This window comes from Mustelus asterias, unplaced genomic scaffold (genome assembly GCF_964213995.1).
Source record: "Mustelus asterias unplaced genomic scaffold, sMusAst1.hap1.1 HAP1_SCAFFOLD_106, whole genome shotgun sequence".
Classification (NCBI taxonomy): domain Eukaryota; kingdom Metazoa; phylum Chordata; class Chondrichthyes; order Carcharhiniformes; family Triakidae; genus Mustelus; species Mustelus asterias.
In genome coordinates this window covers 1,156,602-1,180,586 of record NW_027590150.1, presented here as the reverse complement: position 1 = coordinate 1,180,586, position 23,985 = coordinate 1,156,602, and the positions used below count along the sequence as shown (strand labels likewise).

Genomic DNA, 23,985 nt, shown 5'->3' with positions numbered 1-23,985 from the left:
AAGGAATCTGGTTTAAAATTTGAGTCCCTGTCAACTCTCTGCAGTCCAATCCACTCAGTCCCATTCCGTCCTCTTTATCCCCTTACTGTGTATGTCATTTTCCTTCGAGTGTCCACCCGATATCATTTTGAAACTTTGTCTTCTCTTTAACCATCCTCAGAGACATTCCAGATTTTGACCACTCGCTGTCAAGATAAAGTTCTTCCTCACATTCCCCCTTCCCACCTCTCTCTAATTAAGAAATGCAGTATTTATACCACATGTTTTTAGTCCAGTTATATGACCACAGAAACTAGAAATGTCTGTACTGAATGTTAATCCTGTACTGACAGAGACAACTTTTGTAAATTCCTTTTACAGAATATCAGAAGGTGAGGATTTGCAGACAGAATTCTCAAACCAAATGTCAGGTGAAGAATGGCCAGAATCGCTCGATCGTCAGGACCTGAATATCGTTGGTCTTTGAATCGAGAAGGAGAATGTTTCTCTGTTCTGTCTGCTTCAGAAAATTTTAAACGTCAGTGTGACTTGAAAAGCACGAAACACACATGCAAATGAGAGTGTTCCAGTGCACTGACTGAGGAAAGAGCTTTGACCAGTTAGATAATCTAAAGAAACATTACAGGAGAGAAAGACCATATCTGTGCTGTGCGTGTGGACACCTCAGCTGATCAACAAACCTGGAGAAACACAAGGACGCCCGCACCATGGAGAAACCGTGGAAATGCGGGGACTGTGGGAAAGGATTCAGATCCCCATCCGAGCTGGAAATTCATCGACGCAGTCACACTGGGGAGAGACCGTTCACCTGCTCTAAGTGTGGGAAGGGATTTACTAATTCATCTGATCTGCACACACACCAGCGAGTTCACACAGGAGAGAGGCCCTTCACCTGCTCTGTGTGTGGGAAAGGATTCTCTCGCTCATCCAACCTGTTAGAACACCAGAAAATTCACACTGGAAACAAACCATTCACCTGTTCTGTTTGTGGAACGGGATTCTCGTGGTCCTCCCACCTCCTGGTACACCAGCGGGTTCACACCGGGGAGAGGCCGTTCACCTGCTCTGAGTGTGGGAAGGGATTCACTCGGTCATATAAACTGCAGATGCACCAGCGATTTCATGCTAGTGAGAGGCCGTTCACCTGTTCTGAGTGTGGGAAGAGATTCATTTATTCATCTACCCTGCGGACACACCAGCGAGTTCACACCGGGGAGAGGCCATTCACCTGCTCTGAATGTGGGAAGGGATTCACTCGGTCAGCCCACCTACAGACACACCAGCGAATTCACACCGGGGAGAGGCCATTCACCTGCTCCGATTGTGGGAAGGGATTTACTCGGTTTTCCATCTTGAAAACTCACCAGCGAGTTCACAGTAGGGAGAAGCTATTCACCTGCTGTCAATGTGGAGAGGAATTCTCTCGGTTATCCATCCTGCAGACACACCAGCGAATCCACACAGGCGAGAAACCGTTCACGTGTTCTGACTGTGGGAAGAGATTCTTTCATTCATCCGCCCTGCTGAGACATCAGCGAGTTCACACCAAGGAGAGGCCATTCCCCTGCTCCGAGTGTGGGAAAGCATTCACGCAGTTATCCAATCTGCAAACACATCAACAAATTCACACCGGGGAGAGACCGTTCACCTGCTCTGTGTGTGGAAAGGGGTTCACTCGGTTATCCCACCTGCGGACACACCAGCGAATCCACACCGGGGAGAGGCCGTTCCCCTGCTCTGAATGTGGGAAGGGATTCACTCGGTTATCCATCCTGAAGACACATCAGCGAGTTCACAAGTGATTGCAGGGGGTGGATTGTGCTGTTATTGCTGCTGTTAATCATAGTAAGAAGTCTCACAACACCAGGTTAAAGTTTGTACTTTAAAGTGGTGTTGTGAGACTTCTTACTGTGTTTACCCCAGTCCAATGCCGGCAGCTCCACATCATGTTAATTATAACCAGGACTGAACCATGTTCATTCTGACAGTTGGTGAAATGGGAGGGTTGGAGGGTTTCTTTCTGCTGGAGCCTCCCAACCTTCCTAAAGAGCAGTAACCTGAGCTGGGCTCAGTGTTCTGTTGTGGTCTCACCAGAGCTTTAAAAACTATCAGAATAACCTCCCTGCTTTTGTTTTCAATTCCTCAATTTCTGAAGCCCGAGATCCCAGATTTTCCAAACAGGAACATCAAACAGTTTTGCTAGAAAATAAAATGCATTTTAACAACATTCTTAAAATGGCAGAAGAAGATTTTGACCAATGAAGGAACGAGTTGTTGACACAAACACAAGCTATTTTGACCTTGCTCTCTCCAAAAGAGAATCCAGAATGTTTGAGTCTGAGAAATGAAATTAAAAATGAAGCTGCAGCTACAACAGAGCAAGAAGAAGACATTTCAATGTGGAATTGAGTGGAATATTCTCTCTGGATTTAAACAATGGAGAAACTACAAACATGGAAGAAAATAAAGTTTGAAAAGTGAACTCTGAACAGACTCAAAACAGAACTTGACACTTCACAAATGAACAGCAATGAAGACTCTCCTTTTGCAGGAGGAACTTTGGACTATAATTATTGTAAGAAGAAAAGTTTCAGAAAAGACTGCAAACCGTAATTTCCATCTTCAGTGGACTGAATTCCTGGACATGGAACCCAGCAGTGTGCTGTTACCAAGCTGGACTTGTGAATGTGAAGTGGACAATGGAGGGATTATTATGTCTATTGCAGGTTATAAGATAGATCAACAGAGGAAAACAGTGGACTTAGGAACAGGAGGAGGCCATGTGGCCCTTCGAGCCTGCTCCACCATTCAATAAGATCATGGCTGTTGTTAAGATATCCAGCATGTTGTATATTGTAATATTCTAAATGGGATATTATGAAGGTGATACGTTTTCATTTCTTCCTGTTTTTGTTACAAAAATCTAATTTCATAATTCCTATGTTTTAGAAATAAGAATTAGTTGCAAGAATTGCTTTTAAAAAATGGAAAACCTGGATTGAGAATCTGATGAAAACACCCTCAGGGAATTCGCAGTCACAAAGCATGGCCCATGTTGGTTTCAGAAGTCAAAACTCGAGAGGTAAGAACTGTAAAAGGTCAGCTGGATCTTTTAGCTGGAGACATTGGGTCTGACAATTATTGTACTGTTTTTGTTCGGTGAATTCTTCATGCAGACCTCAGGGAAAAAGGGTTTAGTTTTGAAGCTAAATATCTGTCAGATATTCCACCTGGTCTCTGTTACCATGGGGATATGTGATTCAGGGTGGAGCCTTGGTTAGAATTAGACCATAAGATATAGGAGCAGAATTAGGCTATTCAGCCCATCAAATCTGCTGTGCCATTCGATCATGGCTGATAAAACTCAATCCCATTCTCCTGCCTTTTCCCCGTAACCTTTTGAGTCCTTTCCAATCAATGACCTGGTTCCAGCGGACAGTCTGCAGTTAGCTTGGAAGCCACCAGTTGTGGGACCAGGAGCTGTGAACCAGCTGTGGGACTAGAAGCCTAGAGGACCATTAGAAACCAGGGGGGTTTCCAACATTTAAATCCCTCAGCAAGAATGCAGTGAAGCCCATGTTTGGACTGAGGAGTCCACAGTTTGAGAGCTTAAAGGAAAATTGGAGGCTTGTTTAGTGAAAAGATAATGGATGGACTCCCATAAACTCTTGGAGCTTGGAGAATATCTGGAGTACTGGGGAGAATTAAAGTGAATTGTGGAGAGCTTTGACATACCTTTGGGATGGTCCTAGGAACAGAAGTGAATGAACCTTCAAGATATTGTTAAGTATAAAGAAACTCTTGGGGTGAGGTAAAAAAATAGAACTAGGTTTATATCATAAATCTTTATTGAGTGTAGTATTCAATTTGTAGTGTTGTCTTTTTAAATTTTATTTAAATATTCAGTAAAGTTTGTTTTTGTTTAAAAATGTGGAATCTTGTGATGTAATTCTTTCAGTTAATCACTGGGTGTTCGAATTTCTCTGCAAACGTTAACAGTCCTGACCGGGATCGCAAAAATTCACACAAACAGTGTTTCAAAACAAATCGAAGAGAAAGATGGTTTTTCTTCTTCAGTCCAAATGTTACACATGAAGAGACCCTCTTCTGGTATCTCCAATAATTTGTTGCTTCGAGCAATTCTTTTCATGGAACAATCAGATAATTGATGACTGAAAATTGAACTAATTGTATCCCTTGAAAGCAGGAGGGCGATCGCCCGGCACAGAGGGTAATTAGGGATTTCTCCCATAGACCAATTGACAGGGATTCTACCCTCCAACCACCTGAAGTGAATTCTTTACATGAATCATCCGTGCCAGTGCAGTTATCAACTTGCAGTTTGGTTGATCAGAAAATGCTTTGTTGCTGATTTTCCTTGTGTTAGGAAGTGACAATGCCAAGGCCAGATCTTGTTTCCTCCTTGATCGGGATGTAACCCGTGTCCACATCGCCACTTCATTCTTCCACTGGTTGTATGGTTCAGACTCCGAGAGCATCAGCAGGTAATCCGACCCTGACAATTCCCACTGCCTTTCAGTCATTTCTCACAAAAGCTGCTGGGATTGGAAGCTTCCGTCTGAAATAGACTTTCTTTTAGTTTCCAACCTTCACCATGAGACAAGCATTTTCTGTTACCATGTTATAATCCTGACAGCCTTGGGGCGGAGTCAATCTTTATTTGGTCTAGATTTGTTCACAGAATCAAACATTACAGGTTCAACTCTGACTCCAAGCTATATTAGTGAGTCCCACTTTTTACCTGCTCATTATAACTATCTAATCAGTGCCCTCCATCTGAATAAACTTCACCTCTATTGATATAATTAACAGCCACAGTCAGAGCATCCAAAAGGTCACTAATGGGTGTGACTGCCACGGTGTCTCAGCAGCTTGGGTGAACAAGTGAATCCTTTCCCACACACTGAGCAGGTGAATGGTCTCAGTTTGGAAACTAAGGGAAAATAAAATTTCAGGCAGAAGCTTCCAATCTGGTAGGTTTTATGAGAAATCGCTGAAAGTGAGTGGGAATGATCAGGGTCTCTCCCTAGTGTGAATTCCCTGATGTTTCAGTAGGTCAGATGATGTTCTAAACCTCTTTGCACAGTGAGAGTGCCTGAACGGGGTCTCCTCAGGGTGAATGCGCTGGTCGACCCTGAGGTAGGCTCAGGTTTTAAAGCAGCTCCCACAGTCAGAGCATTGAACAGGTTTCTTATTGGGGGAGGTGCCTCAGTATTCCAGCAGACTGGATGATTGACTGAGTCACTTCCCACACACACATCAGATGAATGGCCTTTCCCCAGTGTGTAATCCTTTGTGTCTCAGCAGACTAGATAATTGAGTGAATCCCTTCCCACACTCGGAGCAGATGAATGGCCTCGGCCCAGTGTGAATGCGTTGGTTTGTGAGCGGGAGGGATGAGTGAGTGAATCCCTTCGCACGCTCTGAGCAGGGGGACAGTCCCTCACCCGTGTGAAATCGCTGGTGGTTCTGCAGGGTAGATGACTGAGTGAATCCCTTTCCACACACACAACAGGTGAATGGTCTCTCCCCATTGTGAACCCGCTGGTGTGTCAGCAGGGCAGACGAATCGCTGAATTTCTTCCCACACTCAGAGCAGTTGAATGGCCTCTCCCTGATGTGAAGTCGCTGGTGATTCCTCAGGGTGGATGAATCACAAAATCCCCTTCCAAACTCAGAGCAGGTGAACGGTGTCTCCACAGTGAGGCTGCATCGAAGGGTTTCCAGCTTCGAGGGGCAATTGAATCCCTTCCCACAGTCCCTACATTTCCATGGTCTGCGTGTCTTTGTACATCTGCAGGTTCAGATGAAGGTTTGACCCCACAGTTAACACATACATGGTCTCTCTCCTCACTGTGAATCCTTCAATCTTTTCCAGGCTGTGTAACTGGTTAAAGCTCTTTCCACAGTCAGTTCACTGGAATACTCTCACTCGAGTGAATGTGTCTCAGTGATTTTCCAGTCACACTGATGTTGAAACAGTTTGAAGGAACAGACCAACATTTCCCATTCTAGTTTCAAATGCCGATGGTGTTCAGATCCTGAATAATTGGGTGACTCTGTCAGATCCTAACGTCATGTTTGTTGAGATTTGTGTCTGTAAATTCTCCCCTTCTAATAGCCTGTGAAAGAAGTTCACAAAAATCATTGCTGTCAGTACAGGATAAAAACTCAGAACAGACAATTCTAGTTTCTGTGGAACATTCTTTCCTCTCATTCTTGAAAATTTGTAAATCTCCATCCCAAACACTCTCCCTCCATTCTCACTTTGCTGGACCTGAAATAGACATTGTCCTGAGGGTGCTGATTCGTCCTAATCGACAGATCCCTGCTGACTGTTTCATGTACAGGACACATATCCCTGAAATCTTCACACAGGCCTGTGTCTAAGCAGATAAAAAAATTGCATATTTAGTGAACTAAAAATGTATGCAATATTCAGAACTCTATTACATGATTAGAGATACAGATGGGTGCGGAAGAACTTGACTTAGGGAGCAAGCAATCATGTTCTGGAACTCACTGACAATGAGAGTGGTGGAAGTGGATACGACCAGTGATTTCAAAATAAAATTGGTCGGGCACTTGAAGGAATGAAACGTCCTGGGGAACAGGGATATCGAGGAAAAATGGCACTGAGTGGATTCCCCGACAGAGACTTGGCACGGACTCAAGCTGCTGAATTGATTTATCTTGTGCTCTGCTGACTCTTTGACTGGAAAATATACAGAGTAGTTACAATACTATTCTGGAATTAAACAACATCAACTAATCCAAATCCATAAATAATATACCTAATATGCACCATATAGTAAGAGGTCTCACAACACCAGGTTAAAGTCCAACAGGTTTATTTGGAATTACAAGCTTTCAGAGCGCTGCCCCTTCATCAGGTGAGAAGGAGCAGTGCTCTGAAAGCTCGTGATTCCAAATAAACCCGTTGGACTTTAACCAGGTGTTGTGAGACTTCTTACTGTGCCCACCCCAGTCCAACACCGGCATCTCCACATCATATGCACCATATAACAACACCAGACATATCAATGTTGTTACGATCCTCATGGTCACCTTATAATAAACAAATTCCCACAAATCCCAATGGAATAAACTGAAAGACAATGTTTCATTTTTAAAAAATTTTACTTTAAAAATTAATCTAAAATTAACATCACTGAATCATGCATTAAGAAACAGTATTTGAATAGACAGGATAAATTACACTTTAAAAAGCTCAGACAATAAAAACAGGTTCCACAAAATCACAAACATTTCCCCCTCAGTATATTTGGCTCTAATTCCAGTTCCAGAGAATTTCTCTGTCTCTGTATTTCCCAGGGGGAGAAAGAAAGTGTTTTCCTCACAGATGTTGTCCAGAGGATGAAGTTTGAGTCTGTGGTGAAGTTTGAGTCTGTGGTGAAGTTTGAGTCTGTGGTGAAGTTGGAGTCTGTGTGTGAAGTTGGAGTCTGTGTGTGAAGTTGGAGTCTGTGTGTGAAGTTGGAGTCTGTGTGTGAAGTTGGAGTCTGTGTGTGAAGTTGGAGTCTGTGTGTGAAGTTGGAGTCTGTGTGTGAAGTTTGAGTCTGTGTGTGAAGTTTGAGTCTGTGGTGAAGCTACAAACAGAAGCTGTTCTGTTTCAAATCAAACTGCGGGACTTGGAAGAAAATGATGGGAAGATTTTGCAAAGTCCCCATCCCCACTCCCTCAGCTGGCAGCCCAGCACGCAGGCGCAGAGAGCGCTGCTGAGCCCAGCTGTCCGGAGCAGGCGCAGAGAGCGCTGCTGAGCCGAGCTGTCCGGAGCAGGCGCAGAGAGCTCTGCTGAGCCCAGCTGTCGGGAGCAGGCGCAGAGAGCGCTGCTGAGCCCAGCTGACCGGAGCAGGCGCAGAGAGCGCTGCTGAGCCGAGCTGTCCGGAGCAGGCGCAGTGCGGCTGCCGCCAGCGGTCGCTCTCGATCTCTTTTTGGAGCCGCAGCCGCCGGAGAGAGAGGGGGGAGGGGGAGATCACCGAGCGGCTTCTCGCTCTGGCCGGAGCCGCCAGCCGGTTGCCTGGAAACCGTGGCTGGAGGAGGTGCAGGGGGAGGGAGAACAATGGGCGGGGGCGGGACTCCCGGGTCCGCGAGCCGGGCCTGCGCCATGGAACCCCGACACGTCACTGCGGAGCCGAATAATGCCTATTGGCTGATTCAGGCAGCGCTCCATTGTGACGTCTCAATGCGGAAGTTGGCCACTGAGCTTCAGATTAAAGCTTCCACTTCGATTTGAAAAGACTTCGGCCATCAGTGAGTGGAAAAGCAGCAACACACTGCCACACCCGAGTGAGTGTGTTCCAGTGCACTGACTAAAGAGCTTTAACCAGTTACACAGCCTGAATAAATATCACACCATTCACAGCAGGGAGAGACTGTACCCGTGTTCTGTGTGTGGACAAGGCTTCAACTGATTGGCCACCCAAGAGAGAGGCAAGGACACCTGCACCATGGAGAAACCATGGAAATGTGCGGACTGTGGGAAGAGATACAGAGCCCCCTCTCTGCTGGATGCTCATCGGCGCAGCCACACTGGGGAGAGGCCATTCATCTGCTCTCAGTGTGGGGAGGGATTCGCTCTGTTGCCCAGTCTGCAGTCACACCAGCGAGTTCACACTGGAGAGAGACCGTTCACCTGCTCTCAGTGTGGAAAGGGATTCACTGTGTTATCCACTTTGCAGAGACACCAGCGAATTCACACTGGGGAGAGGCTGTTTATCTGCTCTCGGTGTAGGAAGGGATTCAACCAGTTATCCAATCTATGGACACACATGCGAATTCATACTGGGGAGAGGCCATTCATCTGCTCTCGTTGTGGGAAGAGATTCACTCGGTCATCCGACCTGCGGACACATCAGCACGTTCACACCGGGGAGAGGCCATTCACCTGCTCTCAGTGTGGGAAGAGATTCACTCGGTCATCCGACCTGCAGAGACACCAGCGAGTTCACACTGGGGAGAGTCTGTTCACCTGCTCTCAGTGTGGGAAGACATTCACTCGGTCATCCGACCTGCGGACACACCAGCGAGTTCACACTGGGGAGAGTCTGTTCACCTGCTCTCAGTGTGGGAAGACATTCACTCGGTCACCCGACCTGCGGAGACACCAGCGAGTTCACACTGGGGAGAGGCCATTTACCTGCTCTCAGTGTGGGAAGGGTTTCAGTCAGTTATCCACCCAGCAGAAACACCAGCGAATTCACACTGGAGAGAAGCCGTTCACCTGCTCTCAGTGTGGGAAGAGATTCGCTCAGTCATCCCACCTGCGGAGACACCAGCAAGTTCACACTGGGGAGAGGCTATTTACCTGCTCTCAGTGTGGGAAGGGTTTCAGTCAGTTATCCAACCTGCAGAGACACCAGCAAATTCACATGGAGAGAGATCATTCACCTGCTCTCAGTGTGGGACGGAATTCACTCAGTTATCCTACCTGTTGAGACATCAGTGAAGTTACACTGGGGAGAAACTGTCCACCTGCTCAGTGTATAAAAAGTGTTCGGAATTTCATCACAGCTGCTGAGGCACCAACAAGTTCACAGGGGTTGGATTCTGCTGTTATTGTTTCTGCTCTCAATTACATCCAGGACTGCATTTTGTTCATTCTCACAGTTGGTCAATGGGGAGGGTCGGAGGGTTTCTTTCTGCTGGACTGGCCGGTCTCACAACTTTGCCTCCAGTGAGCTGATGTTCTTTGAGTCTTGTTGCGAATACCTTGTTTTAAATTTCAGAGTGATCGGGTGTGAGGAAATTGAGAGATATTTAGTCAGCATTTCTGTTTGAAACTCCCCCAGATGCCCATCTCATTTCCTTTGTAATTGTTTATTGTCTCCACTTCCTCCTCCCTCGTAGGCAGCGAGTTCCAGGTCATTACCATTCGCTGCATCAAAATATTCTTCCTCACATCCCTCCCTACATCTCTGACCTGAAACTTTTAATCTGTGTCCCCCTCGTACTTGTCCCATCAGCTAATGGGATCAGCTTTTCTTTGTCCACCTTATCTAAACCTGTCAGAATCTTGTCCACCTCTATCAAATCTCACCTCAACCTCCTTTGCTCCAAGGGAAAAAACCCCAGCCTGACATTGACAATAAAGAACAAACTAACAGAATATGTTAGTACCTGAAACCAAATGGGAATGTTTAATTCCTGTTTTAAAAATATTGTGAATATATTGTCCTGGACAATAAAGGAATTGGAATAACTCACCTTGGGAGTGGTAGAATGGAATATGTCAATCTGGTATCCATCTACAGTCCAGTGAAAGTTTGGAATGTGTAGCTGGAAATCCCTCCCTAACAGCACTGTGGGTGTACCTACACCTCAGGCATTATAACAGTTCAGGAAGGCAGTGTTGGGGTTGACCATGGCAGAGGCAGCTACAGACAGCTACATATTCTGTTATAATTGAAGGACAGCAGATTGAATGTGAGGCATTATGGGACTGGACTATCTTGACCACATTCCTGTGACTGCTCAGTTTCTGCAATCATGAACCATTAAAGCTGCTTAGCAGGGCCCTGACAGAGGACCTGGTGAGAATATTTACTCAGAATGAGTTAGAATTAAACTTATTCCAGGACCGGCTGGTGTTCAGTGGCTGAGATACCCGAATCTGTGAAGAGGAGGTCTGACCAATCAACAAACAGTAGCAGATAGTTGGTTAAGAAGTTAAAAAGCGTTCTCAGGCATTGTTTAATTTATTTTACCCCAAATTTGTGATAAGAACTGTGAGGGACATGTGACCCGTTAGTCGGTGAAGTAACGGTATACTCCAAATAGCACTGGACTGAAAAGCAGACCTCTGAGAGTAGATTCTAATGGTTATAATCCGACCCAAGCATGGCCAGTGAAAAAGTCAGAGCTCGAGTGAGGACTGGACAGATCTCTTACCTGCTATTTGGAAACGAAGAACAAGAAACTTATCGATAAAATTATTAGAATAGAGCCAACATTTTGAGTCTGGAAGACATTTCATAACAGCTCTTATGAAGGGTCATCCATACCTGAAACATTGGCTCCATTCTATCTCCACAGATGCTGTCAGACCTGCTGAGCTTTTCCAGTATTTTCTGTTGTTGTTTCAGATTCCAGCATCCGCAGTATTTAACTTTTATGATAAAATGATTAGTTCTGATTGGAAACCCCACGACCCTCCCGCAAAACAGAGGGAGTGGTGGCAAAGGGAGAAAAAGGATAAGGATGATAAAGTCTGGGTTCTGATTCTCTGAGCCCATGTAGAATAAACAAAATGAGTGAAGCAGTTTATAAAGAACTGAAGTTACCAATCCCTAACAAAAACTGATCAAATAAAAATAATTAGGTTGTGGAATATAACAAAAAAATTAAGAGATGAAGTTTACAATCGAGTTTGTTTTGATTTTTATACTTGTGTAAAGTGGTATTATTGTGTGCCAATTTTTTTCTGCTCACTCCCCATCCCTTCAGGTTCTGTAGAAAAGTGAACCCTTTCAGCAGACAGTTCATTTCTTTTCAAATCATCTGAAAACTCATGTCTATTTTAGTTTATAATTGAAGATTTATGGGAATTGGCTAAGATGGGCTTTCGACATTTTTAAAGTATAAAGAAGTGGTCTTGAGAAGCCAATTTGGTAGAGAGAGGTGGAGGGAGATATGTTTACAGAGAGGTGTTGAGAGGTGTTGAGAGCTGTTGGTTTTACAAGTTATCCATGTTTTTGGAGCGGTCACTTCATGTCCTGGTCTGAGAGGGATGGAGAGAAGTCTGTTCAATTGTTAATGTTAAACTTTCTCTATTAACTGTTAATCGACACTCTGTTTTTTATCTTTCTGACTTGGTACATTTTTAATGGTTAATTAACTTTCTGAATTCACCATTTAAAGTGTTCTTTCTTGCCACATGGTTAAGACACTGGAACCTGGTGTGATTTATGATTCGGGAGGTTATTGTAAACAAGAGAACCCCATAAATCTCGATACAAATAGATTAAACTTCTTACAAATGGAATGCAATCCTTTATTATGAGAGAAATTGAACAAAGAAGTAAAGATGTTGTAGTTCAGTTATACAGGGCGTTGCTGAGACTGCATCTTGAACACTGGGTGCAGCTTTGTCTCCTATTTAAGAAATGATACAAACGCATTGAAAGTGGTTCAGAGGAGGTTTAATAATTGCTTCCCAATTCTTGACCCTCACAGGATAAATTTTGTCCGATTTTCCTTGTATTCACCTCTGACAAAGAATCATCCTGACTCAAAATGTTGTCTCTATTCTCCCTCTGCAGATGCTGTCAGACTTGCTGAGATTGTCCAGCATTTTCTGTTTATATTTCAGATTCCAGCAGCAGCAGAATTTTGCCTTTATACCAATTCTTGTTGGTAAGGGAATCTAAAGTATCGGCTGTAGAATGACAGTGTGGAATGCAACACAAACAGATCAGCCATGATCTCAATCAATGGTGGAGCAAACTCAAAGGGCCAAATGGCCGACTTCTGCTCTGATGTCGAATGTTGGTCGCAATTTCCTGTGAATTGTGAAGCAAGGCTGGAAGATTCACCTTGCTTGTGTTAAAACCATCACTGTGAAATTCAGTTCTGGGATTAAAGGTTGCCAGACTGGAAAAGGAAAACAATGGAAATACACTTTTGGGGAGTGAAAAGTCACCTTGCCGGACACATTCTTGGAGAATTGAGTGTCAACATTCCAAGGCAGAGTAAAACATAACCATTGAGTGGGATATTTGAGTGTGTTGAGAGTAAAAGGGCAAAGTTCAACTTTACAGCTTAAGAGCTGTTTCTACAAAAAGTGTTTACTCATTGTTGCTTCCAGTTTGTCGGAGTAAAAGTCATAAAACTTGAAGTTTTGTCTTGTGATTCTTTCATTTACTCAATGGGTTTAAATTCATTTCTTTAAATTATTGATCATTACAGAGATCTTAATAATTCATTTAAAGCCCCAAGTTTCGACATCCCATTTGAGCCTGGGGCACCTTTCTGTCTCTCTATTGCTCGTGTCAATGAGAGCCAGGCGACGGAGCTGAGGGCTGAATTTAGCTGAGAATAACGAGGCCTGCGCCCCAGTTGGGAAACTGCCATGGGGATCGCACTAATAGAGAGACAGGGAGGTGCTGGAGGACTGAGTGGGAAATGGACCTCCAACCAATTGTTATATCTGTCTCTCAGAGCGAAAGAGAAACCTGTCTCTTTAAATACATATACAGGGAAAAGGCTGCACTGAAATCTGTCCCTTTTAACCTGCACAGAAGCAGGAGGCTGAGAATGACAGGCTGCAGGAGGAGTCCATTCAGCCCATCGTGCCCCTGCTATCTCTTTGAAAGGACTCTCTGATTCATCCAACTGCTCTGTTCTTTCCCCACAGCCCTGCAAATTCTTCCCATTCAAGTCTTTACCCGTTGGAAAGATTCTATTGAATCTGCTTTCAGGCAGATCAGAACAACTCGCTGTGTCAAACAATAAAATAAAATCTCATCTCCCCCTCTGGCTCCTTTGCCAATTACCTTAGAGGGAGTCACTTTCTGTTAAAGAGCCTGCCAACCCCTCTCACCTGCTTTCCCGAAAGTGCATCAATATAGTCAGAAAAAGTCCAGCAAAATCAAATTTTTACTGATAAAAGTTTATTAATGAAACAGAACATGGTTAAAACAAACAGAAAGTGACTTGAGGATCAAAGACAACCAGAGTAAAAGGATGTTCACAATGTTCTGGACACAAATTGTTTCTCTTTAATTCATCTGTAGCCTGTTCCCTGTCCTCTTTGTGGAACACCTCCGCTCAGTCCACAAGCATGACCCTGACCTTCCGCTTGCCATTAGAATTCACCACCTTGCTCTCACACTCACATTTCTGTCCTCGGCCTGCTGCAATGTTCCGGAGAAGCCCAACACAAGCTGGACAAACAGCCCCTCATCTTCCGATGAGGCACTTTACAGCCTTCTGGACTCAACATTGAGTTCAACAACTTCACACCCTGAACTCTCTCCTACATTTTGATTTGTTTTTTATTTGCCGAGTGCCAGTCTGCATCTTGTTTTCATGTTTTTTTGCTTCCAGACAGAGCTGTCCTTTATTCTACCATTAACACTTACTCTGGGCCAATGCTTTGTTTCTTTACGATGTGGAGATGCCGGCGTTGGACTGGGGTAAACACATGAAGAGTTTTAACAACACCAGGTTCCTGTTGGACTTTAACCTGCTGTTGTTAAATCTTCTTATTGTTTCTTTCCAACAACCATTACCTCTCCCTTTGCCTTTTGTTCCGGGACATTTTTGTCATTTAATCTCACCCGCCCTCTAACCAATCCCTGACTTTCCCTTTTGTTCTACCTGCCCCTCCCCCCTTTCTCAGCAGCATCAAACCCATCACATTTCTCCCTCTCTTTCGTTCTGAAGTAGAGTTACATTGGACGTGAAACATTATCTCTGTTTCTCTCTCCACAGATGCTGTCAGACCTGCTGCGTTTTTTCAGTTCTTTCTGTATTTATTTTAAATCTACCTTAGTCGTAGGAAAAGCACTCTTTACTATCCAGGATAAAAAAATGTCCTTCATCAGTTTTTGTGGATCATTTCAGTGGAAATGTGCTCTCCCAGGCTCAAAGAGCATCAGCCCATTGGAAGCAAAGTTGGGAGACTGGCCAGTCCAGCAGAAAGAAACCCTCCGACCCTCCCACTTCACCAACTGTCAGAATGAACACTGTTCAGTCCTGGATGTGATCAACAGCAGCAATAACAGCAGAATCCAACACCAGTAATCACTTGTGAATTCGCTGGTGTCTCAGCAGGAGGGATGAATCACTAAATCCTTTCCCACACTGAGAGCGGGTGAATGGCCTCTCCCCGGTGTGAACTCGCTGGTGTTCTCGCAGGTTGCATGAATCACTGAATCCCTTCCCACACAGAGAGCATGTGAATGGTTTCGCTCCGGTGTGAACTCGCTCATGTTTCCGCAGGTTGGATGAAGTTCTGAAGCTCTTTGGGCAGTGAGAGCAGGTGAACAGTCGCTCCTCAGTGTGAATGCGCTGGTGGGACACCAGATCCTGAGACCTTTTGAAGCCACTCCCACAGTCAGAGCATTTAAAGGGTCGCTCATTGGTGTGAACTCGCTGGTGTGCCCACAGGTAGGATGATGTTGTAAACCTCTTTGTGCAGTGAGAGCAGCTGAATGGTCTCTCCTCAGTGTGAATGCACTGGTGGACCAACAGTTGGTGAGAGCTTTTGAAATCTTTCCCGCAGTCAGAGCATTTAAAGGGTCGCTCATTGCTGTGAGTGAGTTTGTGTCTCTGCAGGCTGGATGACTGAGTGAATCCCCTCCCACACACTGAGCAGGTGAATGGCCGCTCCCTCGTGTGAACTCGTTGGTGATTCCGCAGGTGGGATGATCTTCTAAATGTCTTTGAGCAGTGAGAGCAGCTGAATGGTCTCTCCACAGTGTGAGTGCGCTGGTGATCCATCAGATCCTGAGACCTTTTGAATCCGCTCCCACAGTCAGAGCATTTAAAGGGTCTCTCGCTGTTGTGAATGACGTTGTGTCTCTGCAGGCTGGATAACTGGGTGAATCTGCTCCCACACTCGGAGCAGGTGAACGGTCTCTCCCCAGTGTGAACTTGCTGGTGTCTCAGCAGATTGGATGACAGAGTGAATCTCTTCCCACACACAGAGCAGGTGAACGGCCAATCCTCGGTGTGAACTTGCTGGTGTTTCCGCAGGTTGGATGATGTTTGAAACTGCTTTGTGCAGTGAGAGCAGCTAAACAGTCCCCCCTCAGTGTGAATGCGCTGGTGTGACAGCAGGTGGGATGACCTTCTAAACCTCTTTGGGCAGTGAGAGCAGCTGAACGGTCTCTCCCCAGTGTGAATGCGCTGGTGGGACACCAGATCCTGAGACCTTTTGAAACCAGTCCCACAGTCAGAGCATTTAAAGGGTCTCTCATTGGTATGAGTGAGATTGTGACTCAGCAGATTGGATGACCGAGTGAATCCCTTCCCACACACAGGGCAGGTGAATGGCCGCTCCCCAGTGTGATTGTGTCGATGTGTTTCCAGCTGAGATGGGAAACTGAATCCCTTCCCACAGTCTCCACATTTCCACAGTTTCTTCCTGGTGCGGGTGTCCTTGCGACTCTCCAGGTTAAACAATCAGTTAAATCTCACACAGAACACGGGTAGTCTCTCCCCGCTGTGAATGCTGCGATGTATTTTCAGGCTGTGTAACTGGTTAAAGCTCTTTCCACACTCAGTGCACTGGAACACTCTCACTCAGGTGTGTGTGTGTCTTGGTGCTTTCCAGTCACACTGATGTTTAAACCTTCTGAAGCAGAAAAAACAGAAATATTTCTCCTTCCAGATTCAAAGGTCGATGATGTTGAGGTCCAGATGAATTGAGCGACTGTCAGATCTTGATGTGATGTTTGGTTTGGGATTTCCGTCTATGGATCTTAGCCTTCTGATATCCTGTAAAGGAGTTGCAGCAGAAATCACCATCAATACAGAATCAAAATTCAGAACGAAAATTCTAGTTTCTGAGGAACATTCTTTCCCCACTCATTCCCCTAAATCTGTAAATTGGTTACGATACAGGGGGTTGTGATTGGTCATGTTCTTGACCTTGCTGCCTATGAGGGGAGTCAAGCAGAGATGGTCAGTAATTTTGAATGTGATTGGATGGGTGCTGCAGGGTTACAGAATGGGACCCACTCCAGACTGACAGAATTGCTCGGCAGGGACTGGAGTTGTCCAATGAACTCCTCCTGTGCTGTAATGACTCTGACTGGAAATATATGACGTAGCTACAGTACAATATTACAAGACTAGAAATAATAATAAATGTACTTTATTGCAGAACCATCCGATATTTATCACATAACAACACTGGTCATATTTCTGTCCTCAGAGTTTTAAAGCACAGCAAGAGGCCCTTTGGCCCATCGAATTTGTGCCAGCTCTCAAGCATCGATCTGTTCTAATCCCACCTTCCACCATTTGGTCAGTAGTAGCCTTGTAAGCGATGGCATTTCAAGTGCTCATCTAAATGCTTCTTAATGTTGAGCGTTCCCACCTCTACCACCCTTTCAGGCAGTGAGTTTCCGATTCCACAACCCTCTGGGTGAAAATCTTTTCCCTCAAATCCCCTCTAAATCTCCTTCCCCTCACCTTAAATCTGGATGTTGACCCAGCTACTAAAGTTACTTGAACTAAGGGTTCATATTTTTGTACATCCCAATCAGGGCCCCCTCAGCCTTCTCTGAATTAGGGAGAACAATTCCAGCCTCACCAGCCTCTCTTCATGGCTGAAACTTTCCAGCCCAGGCAGCATCCTGGTGAAACTGCTCTGCACCTTCTCTAGCGCAATCACATCCTTGGTAAAATGTGGCGACCCGAATTGCAGACAGTACTCTAGTTTTTTATACAGCTCAATCATAACTTGTTTGCTCTAATATTCTATGCCTCGGTTAAAAAAGGCAAGAATCCCATATCCTTCTTAACCACTTTATCAATTTGTCCTGCTGTCTTCAGGCTCTGATGGACATGCACCCCAAGGTCCCTCTGGTCTTCTGCACTTCCTGGCGTCCTATTGTTCATTGTCTATTCCCTTGCCTTGTTAGTCCTCCCAAATTGCCTCACCACGGACTTTAGGGGGTTAAATTACATTTGCCACTGTTCTGTCCATCTAACCAGCTCGTCCACATCATCCTGTAATCTAAGGTTTTCCTCCTCGCTATTTACCACATCACCAATTTTTGGACCATCAGCAAACTTACTGATCGAACCCCCACATTCATGTTCACAGGGAGCTCCACGCGGTCATTGATACAAAGCCCGGACTCTGATTGGCTGGAGGACCATCGCCCATCCGGTCCTCCACGCATTGCCATTGGTCAATCTGCTGCATGTAGACAATGAGGGGGCGGCACCCGAGCCCGCGTGCGGGTGGGCGGTGCTTTGACCGCCAGCCGCGCTGAGCTGGTGTCCAATCCGCAGTGTGCTGCTTCTGTAACCAGTGATATTGCTGCCAATGGGACACTGTGTGCTGGGAACGCCCCTCTGAGTCATTGTGACGGCACAATAGAGCCCTGCCTGAATCGGCCAATAGCAATCACTCTGCTCCGCGGTGACGTCTCCGGGTTCAGGCGCGCGGACCCGGGACCCCGCCCCCACCCATTGTTCCCCCTCCCCCTACACACAAGATAATTTGTGTGTCTGCTTCCTTGTAATTAAAGGACGTGTGGTGTCACTTCCTGATGATTGATGTTCCTCAGGCTCATCGACCTCACTGCTACATCTGAGGTGTGATGTTTCATTTCTTAGTGACTGCTAACGCCTGAAGCAAGTTACTGAAAGACAAATAACTAAAAGTACAAGAGCAACACAAACTTAAACTAATACAGCAATTACTACAGAACATAGAAAATCTACACAGAAAGGTGACAGGTGTGCTAAAGCTCAGGAAGCAACATATGAAAATAAAAATTGTATTTTGTAATGTGTAAGAAATAAAAGTCACAGAAAATACATCACAACACCATAACAGAAACTGATAATCAAACCCACACTAATCTGTGTGTGTTGAAGGAAAGTGACTATTTCTCTTTAAGTTAAAAAGGGAATACAATTACGACATAGCATTTCTCCAGCACTGACATTCACAATTAAACTACAAGAAGCTTCACATGTATCCTCTAATCCTGCCATCAAATGTGGATCATTTCAGTGGAAATGTGCTCTCCCAGGCTCAAAGAGCATCAGCCCACTGGAAGCAAAGTTGTGGGACCAGCCAGTCCACGAGAAAGAAACCCTCCAAACCTCCCACTTCACCTTCAGTCAGAATGAACATGGTTCAGTCCTGGATGTGATTAACCACAGCAATAACAGCAGTATCCAACCCCTGTCATCATTTGTGAACTCGCTGGTGTCTCTGCAAGTTGCATAACAATGTGAATCCCTTCCCACACATGGAGCAGGTGAACGGCCTCTCCCCGGTGTGAACTCGCTGGTGTTTCATCACGGTTGCTGAATGTTTGAATCCCCTTCCACACACAGAGCAGTTGAATGGCTTCTTCTCTGTGAACTCGCTGGTGTGTCAGCAGGTTTGATGAATCACTGAATCCTCTCTCACACAGAGCAGGTGAATGGCTTTTCCCCTCTGTGGACCCGCTGGTGTGTTAGCAAGTGGGATGACTGAATGAATCCCTTTCCACAGTCAGAGCAATTGAACGGTCTCTCTCCGGTGTGAACTCGCTGGTGTGTCAGTCGTGTGGATGAATTACTGAATACTTTTCCACAAACAGGGCAGGTGAATGGCTTCTCCCCAGTGTGAACTCGCTGGTGTGCCAGCAAATGGGATGATTGAATGAATCCCTTCCCACAGTCAGAGCAGGTGAATGGTCTCTCCCCACTGTGAATTCGCTGGTGTCTCCGCAGTGTGGGTAAATCACTGAATCCCTTCCCACACTCAGAACAGGTGAACGGCCTCTCCCCGGTGTGAACTCGCTGGTGTGTAAGCAGAAGAGAGAATTGACTAAATCCCTTCCCACAAAGAGAGCAGGTGAATGGTCTCTCCCCGGTGTGACTGCGTCGATGAGTTTCCAGCTTTGATGGGTAATTGAATCCCTTCCCACAGTCCCCACATTTCCACCGTTTCTCCATGGTGCAGGTGCCCTTGTGACTCTGCTGGTTTCCTCGTCCACACACAGAACACAATTAATTTCTCTCCCTGATGTGAATGATGCAATGTTTTTTCAGACTGTATTAAAGCTCTTTCCACAGTCCGTGCACTGGAACACGCTCACTCAGGTGTGTGTGTGTGTTTCAGTGCTTTTCCAGGCACACTGATATTTAAGATCTCCTGAAAAAGACAGAACAGACAAAAATTTATCCTTCTAAATTGAAAGACTGATGATATTCAGGTTCCGATAGAGTGAATTTGTGAGATCTTAGTGTGACATTTGGTTTGACATTTCTGCCTGAAAATCTTCACCTTCTGATATCCTGTAAAAGGAGTTTACAAAATTCATCACTGTCAGTACAAGATAGAAATTCAGAACAGATAATTCTAGTTTCCATGGAACATTCTTTCCTCTCTCATTCCCCAAAAGCTGTAAATCTCCATCCCACACACTGTCCCTCCATTCTCACTCTGCTGTATCTAATATTCACCCTCCCAATTCTCCTGAAGGTGCTGATTGAGGCTGATTGACAGATCCATGCTCACTGCTTCCAGAACTAAGAGACTTTTACCAAGAGTCAGGATGGACTTGTGTGGCTGAAAGGACCCCTTTGCTGTAATGACTCTATAACTGGAAGTATAGAACATAGGTACAGTACAATATTAAAAGAGTATAAATAAGAATAAATTACTTCATTGCAGAACCATAAATAATTTATCTAATCTGTGACAAAAATAATCATGAGATATATCTCTGTCCTATATTAATTTACTGTCCCCTTAAATGTCAGCCATCTCCTGGGGAAAGCAGCCCTTTAATTCTGAACATTAGGAAAGAGACCATCCTCTTAACCAGACAAATCAATGTGTCAAGCTGAGGGAGCAAAGAATGTCAATGTCTTTAAGAGAGAGAGAGAGACCTGGGCCAACCTTTCCAGAGTCTGCACACTTCCTGGATTCACTTCATAGAATCATAGAATCCTATAGTGTAGAAGAAGGCCATTCGGCCCATCGAGTCTGCACCAACCACAATCCCACCCAGGCCCTATCCCCATACCCCTCTGCATTTACCCTAACTTGTCCCCCTGGCACTAAGGGTCAATTTAACATGGCCAATCCACCTGACCCATGTGGTAAACCACTGTTATCTGTTGTGGTTAACCACTGTTAGTTAGTATTTATTATTACCTGTATATGTGGCACATCCCTGTCGGTTCCACCCAAGACTCCTCCCCCTGGTCCGGGTATAAAGGCAGTGGCTCCTCCCCCTAGCCTTTAGTACAGACCAGATCTCCGACAGGGATGGCTCCAAGTTCTTGCTAATATAAGCCTATTTGTCTTGCTTACAACTAGTCTTAACTTGATTGATAGTGCATCAACCCACACATCTTTTGGACTGTGGGAGGAAACCGGAGCACCCGGAGGAAACCCACGCAGACATGGGGAGAACATGCAAACTCCACACAGACAGTGACCCAAACCAGGAATCGAACCTGAGTCCCTGACGTTGAGAGGCAGCAGTGCTAATCACTGTGCCACCATGCCACCCTAAAGTCGACTACACCTGGCATTCCCAGGAGGTCTCCTATTCAAGTACTGACCAGGCCTGAGTCTGCTTAGCTCCCGGGATCAGGCGTTTTCAGACTAGTATGGTTGGAGGCATTGGCTGATTCTTTTCACTTCCTTGAGTCTGTCTGGAGCTCAATCTTCATTCAGAGAGACCTCTTTTTAGGTCAAACCAAGTAAACAAACTCAAATTAAATCAGGACAAAGTAAAAGGGGCAGCTCCCCAAAAAGGAGGGGGAACAGCCCGAACAGAAATCAAAATGCAAAGGAAACTTAAAAACATCAAATTAAAATGTGATTATCAGGGTCAATAATGCACCCCAACCCCTGCGGTGCCCAGCGGGCGCGGAAAGCGTCAACCTCGCCCGTGGACACCGCATGCTCCCTCTCCAGGGACACCTGGCCGCGAACGTAGCCGCGGTAGAGGGGAAGACAGTCAGGATGGACGGCCCCCTCGATCGCCCGCTGCCTGGACCGGTAAATGGCGAGTTTCGCCAGGCCCAGGAGCAGGTTCACGAGGAGGTCGCCATCCCGACCCTCCCCTCTCCGCACCGGGTGTCCGTAGATCAGGAGCGTGGGACTGAAGTGTAAACAAAACATCAATAAAAGGTTCTTCAGGAAAACATAAAGGGAGTGCAGCCTAAGACACTCAACATAGACATGGTCCACGGACTCCACAAGGCCACAGAAAGGGCAGTCTTCGGAGCCCGTGAACCAGTGAATCCTACGGTTGTGCGGAACTGAGCATGCATCACCCTCCACCCCAGGTCCCCGACGTAATTGGGGGAGATCCCTCCGTAGAGGGACCTCCAGCGGGGACCTCCGCCGCCCGGCGGCAACAAGGCCCGCCAAGGTGTATCCGGGCGACAGGCGAGGAGGCGGTAGTGGAGGGTGTGCAGCAGCAGCCCGCACAGGAAACGCCTCCGCGCGGTAGAAAAAGGCACGGAGGGCATTTCCGCGAGGCGGCTCAGGCTGTGGGGCACCTCACCCAGGGGAGGGGGCTGAGGCTTTGGGCCAATGTGGAATTCCGCCCGAACAGGGGAACGCTCGGGCGGGATCCCACCGCACGCCTGCGCCGTCTCAAGTTTGCGTGCAGTTTCGGGGCCGAGCACGACCGTCCTAAGGTCTAGGATGGCTTTGGCCGCGCGCCGGACGGACGTCCCCGCGCGCTCAGCCAGCACGCGGGGACTCATCCAGCCCGCTCCTCCGCCATCGAGCACGTCCCCGATTCTGGCCACCCCGGCGTCCACAGCCCCCCTCTCCGCCGGTCTGCGCCTTCACAAGACTCTGGAGACAATGGGTAAAGAGAGATAGAGAGTGAGAGATGGATTCATATCTATACATGATGAGAGAGAGAGAGATTGCCCCAATACAAACATCGCTCCCCAACCTCTTTTTTCCCCCTCCCCAGCAACGATCTGAAGCTAAATTAATGTCACAACATTACTGCCATCTTTTACCCAAAACTTAGCTTCAGACCCTGTCCCTCTATATTTAACCAGCCCGTCTCTGACATCTCCTCCAGTCACACAACCCTGTGAGATGTCTGCACCGCTCTAATTGTGGCATCATGAGCGTTCCACATGCAACATGACTTGCATCGATAAACTCTCATCTCCAACATTTCAATTGAAATTTCAAAGCTCAATGGCTTTGAAGCCGAATGGTCCAGATTGCCATGGCCTTCAATGTGAACAAGTTGTTTGTGATGTGACTACAGAGGTTGTCTAGGAAACAATGACTGAACACAGGGGGTGAATGTGAGAAGCTGAAGTTTCCACTTGAAGACATTCCCAGTGTCTCTGAGCAGCTGAACTGGGGAAGCCTTTGGGCAGAGAGTGTGCTGCTGCTATTGCCCTTCCCGGCCACCAGGCGTCGCTGTGACGCTGCCGGGGGCTGCTCCTCCCAGTGCCACCTCTTGCCCACTCCGGCCCGGCCCATGCTCGTTGGCGGGACAACAAAGGGGATCTGTCGAGGGGGCGGGGCTGCCTGTGCGCATGTGCGGGACGGGAATGCTCCCAGAGGTCAGCGCGCGGGACGCCGCCGCGTTGATGCCGTCTCCCCTGGCAACGCAAGATGGTCGCCGCCGCCGCCTCCCTTGGCAAGGGAATATGGCCGCTGGCCGTCTCCCTTGGCAACGCAAAATGGCCGCCGGCGGTGGGTGTCATTGCTGCGCATGCGCGGTGAGGTCCGTCTGCAGCCATTGTCCAGATTGCCCCCAGTGGATGGGGTTGGGATTGTGCAGCAGATGGAGCAACAATCCCAGTTTCAAAAGGGGGACAGAAGCTGCAATGCTGCCCCCTGTTGGTCACTTCTCCCAGTCTCAGCATTGCAGAGTGTTTAAACAAGAGTGCATTGTCACAGCAGCACCTTGACCTTCAGTTTCAGTTTATTTATTAGTGTCAAAAGTAGGCTTACATTAACACTACAATGAAGTTACTGTGAGAATCCCCTAGTCGCCACACTCCGGCGCCTGTTCGGGTTACACTGAGGGAGAATTTAGCACGGCCAATGCACCCTAACCAGCACATCTTTCAGACTGTGGGAGGAAACCGGAGCACCCGGAGGAAACCCACGCAGACACGGGGAGGGGACAGCCCGGGGGAAAGCTCCATTCCAACTGTCCCTGGAGTGTCAGATTAACCTGGGTCACTCACGCACCCCCGGCTAAGACTCACCTCCTTCAGACAGTGAGACCCTCCCGTATCACTCACCTTACTGTAGTC

General features: G+C 46.6%; 1 protein-coding gene across 1 annotated transcript; it reads left to right on the top strand.

Annotated features, from left to right (window-relative positions):
* Positions 1-707: 707 nt before the first annotated feature.
* LOC144484416 (uncharacterized) lies at positions 708-9,476 on the top strand. The gene is made up of 3 exons (XM_078202952.1): positions 708-1,762; positions 3,796-3,811; positions 8,721-9,476. Exons 1-3 carry the CDS (start codon positions 708-710, stop codon positions 9,474-9,476), a joined length of 1,827 nt encoding a protein of 608 aa, XP_078059078.1.
* Positions 9,477-23,985: the final 14,509 nt, after the last annotated feature.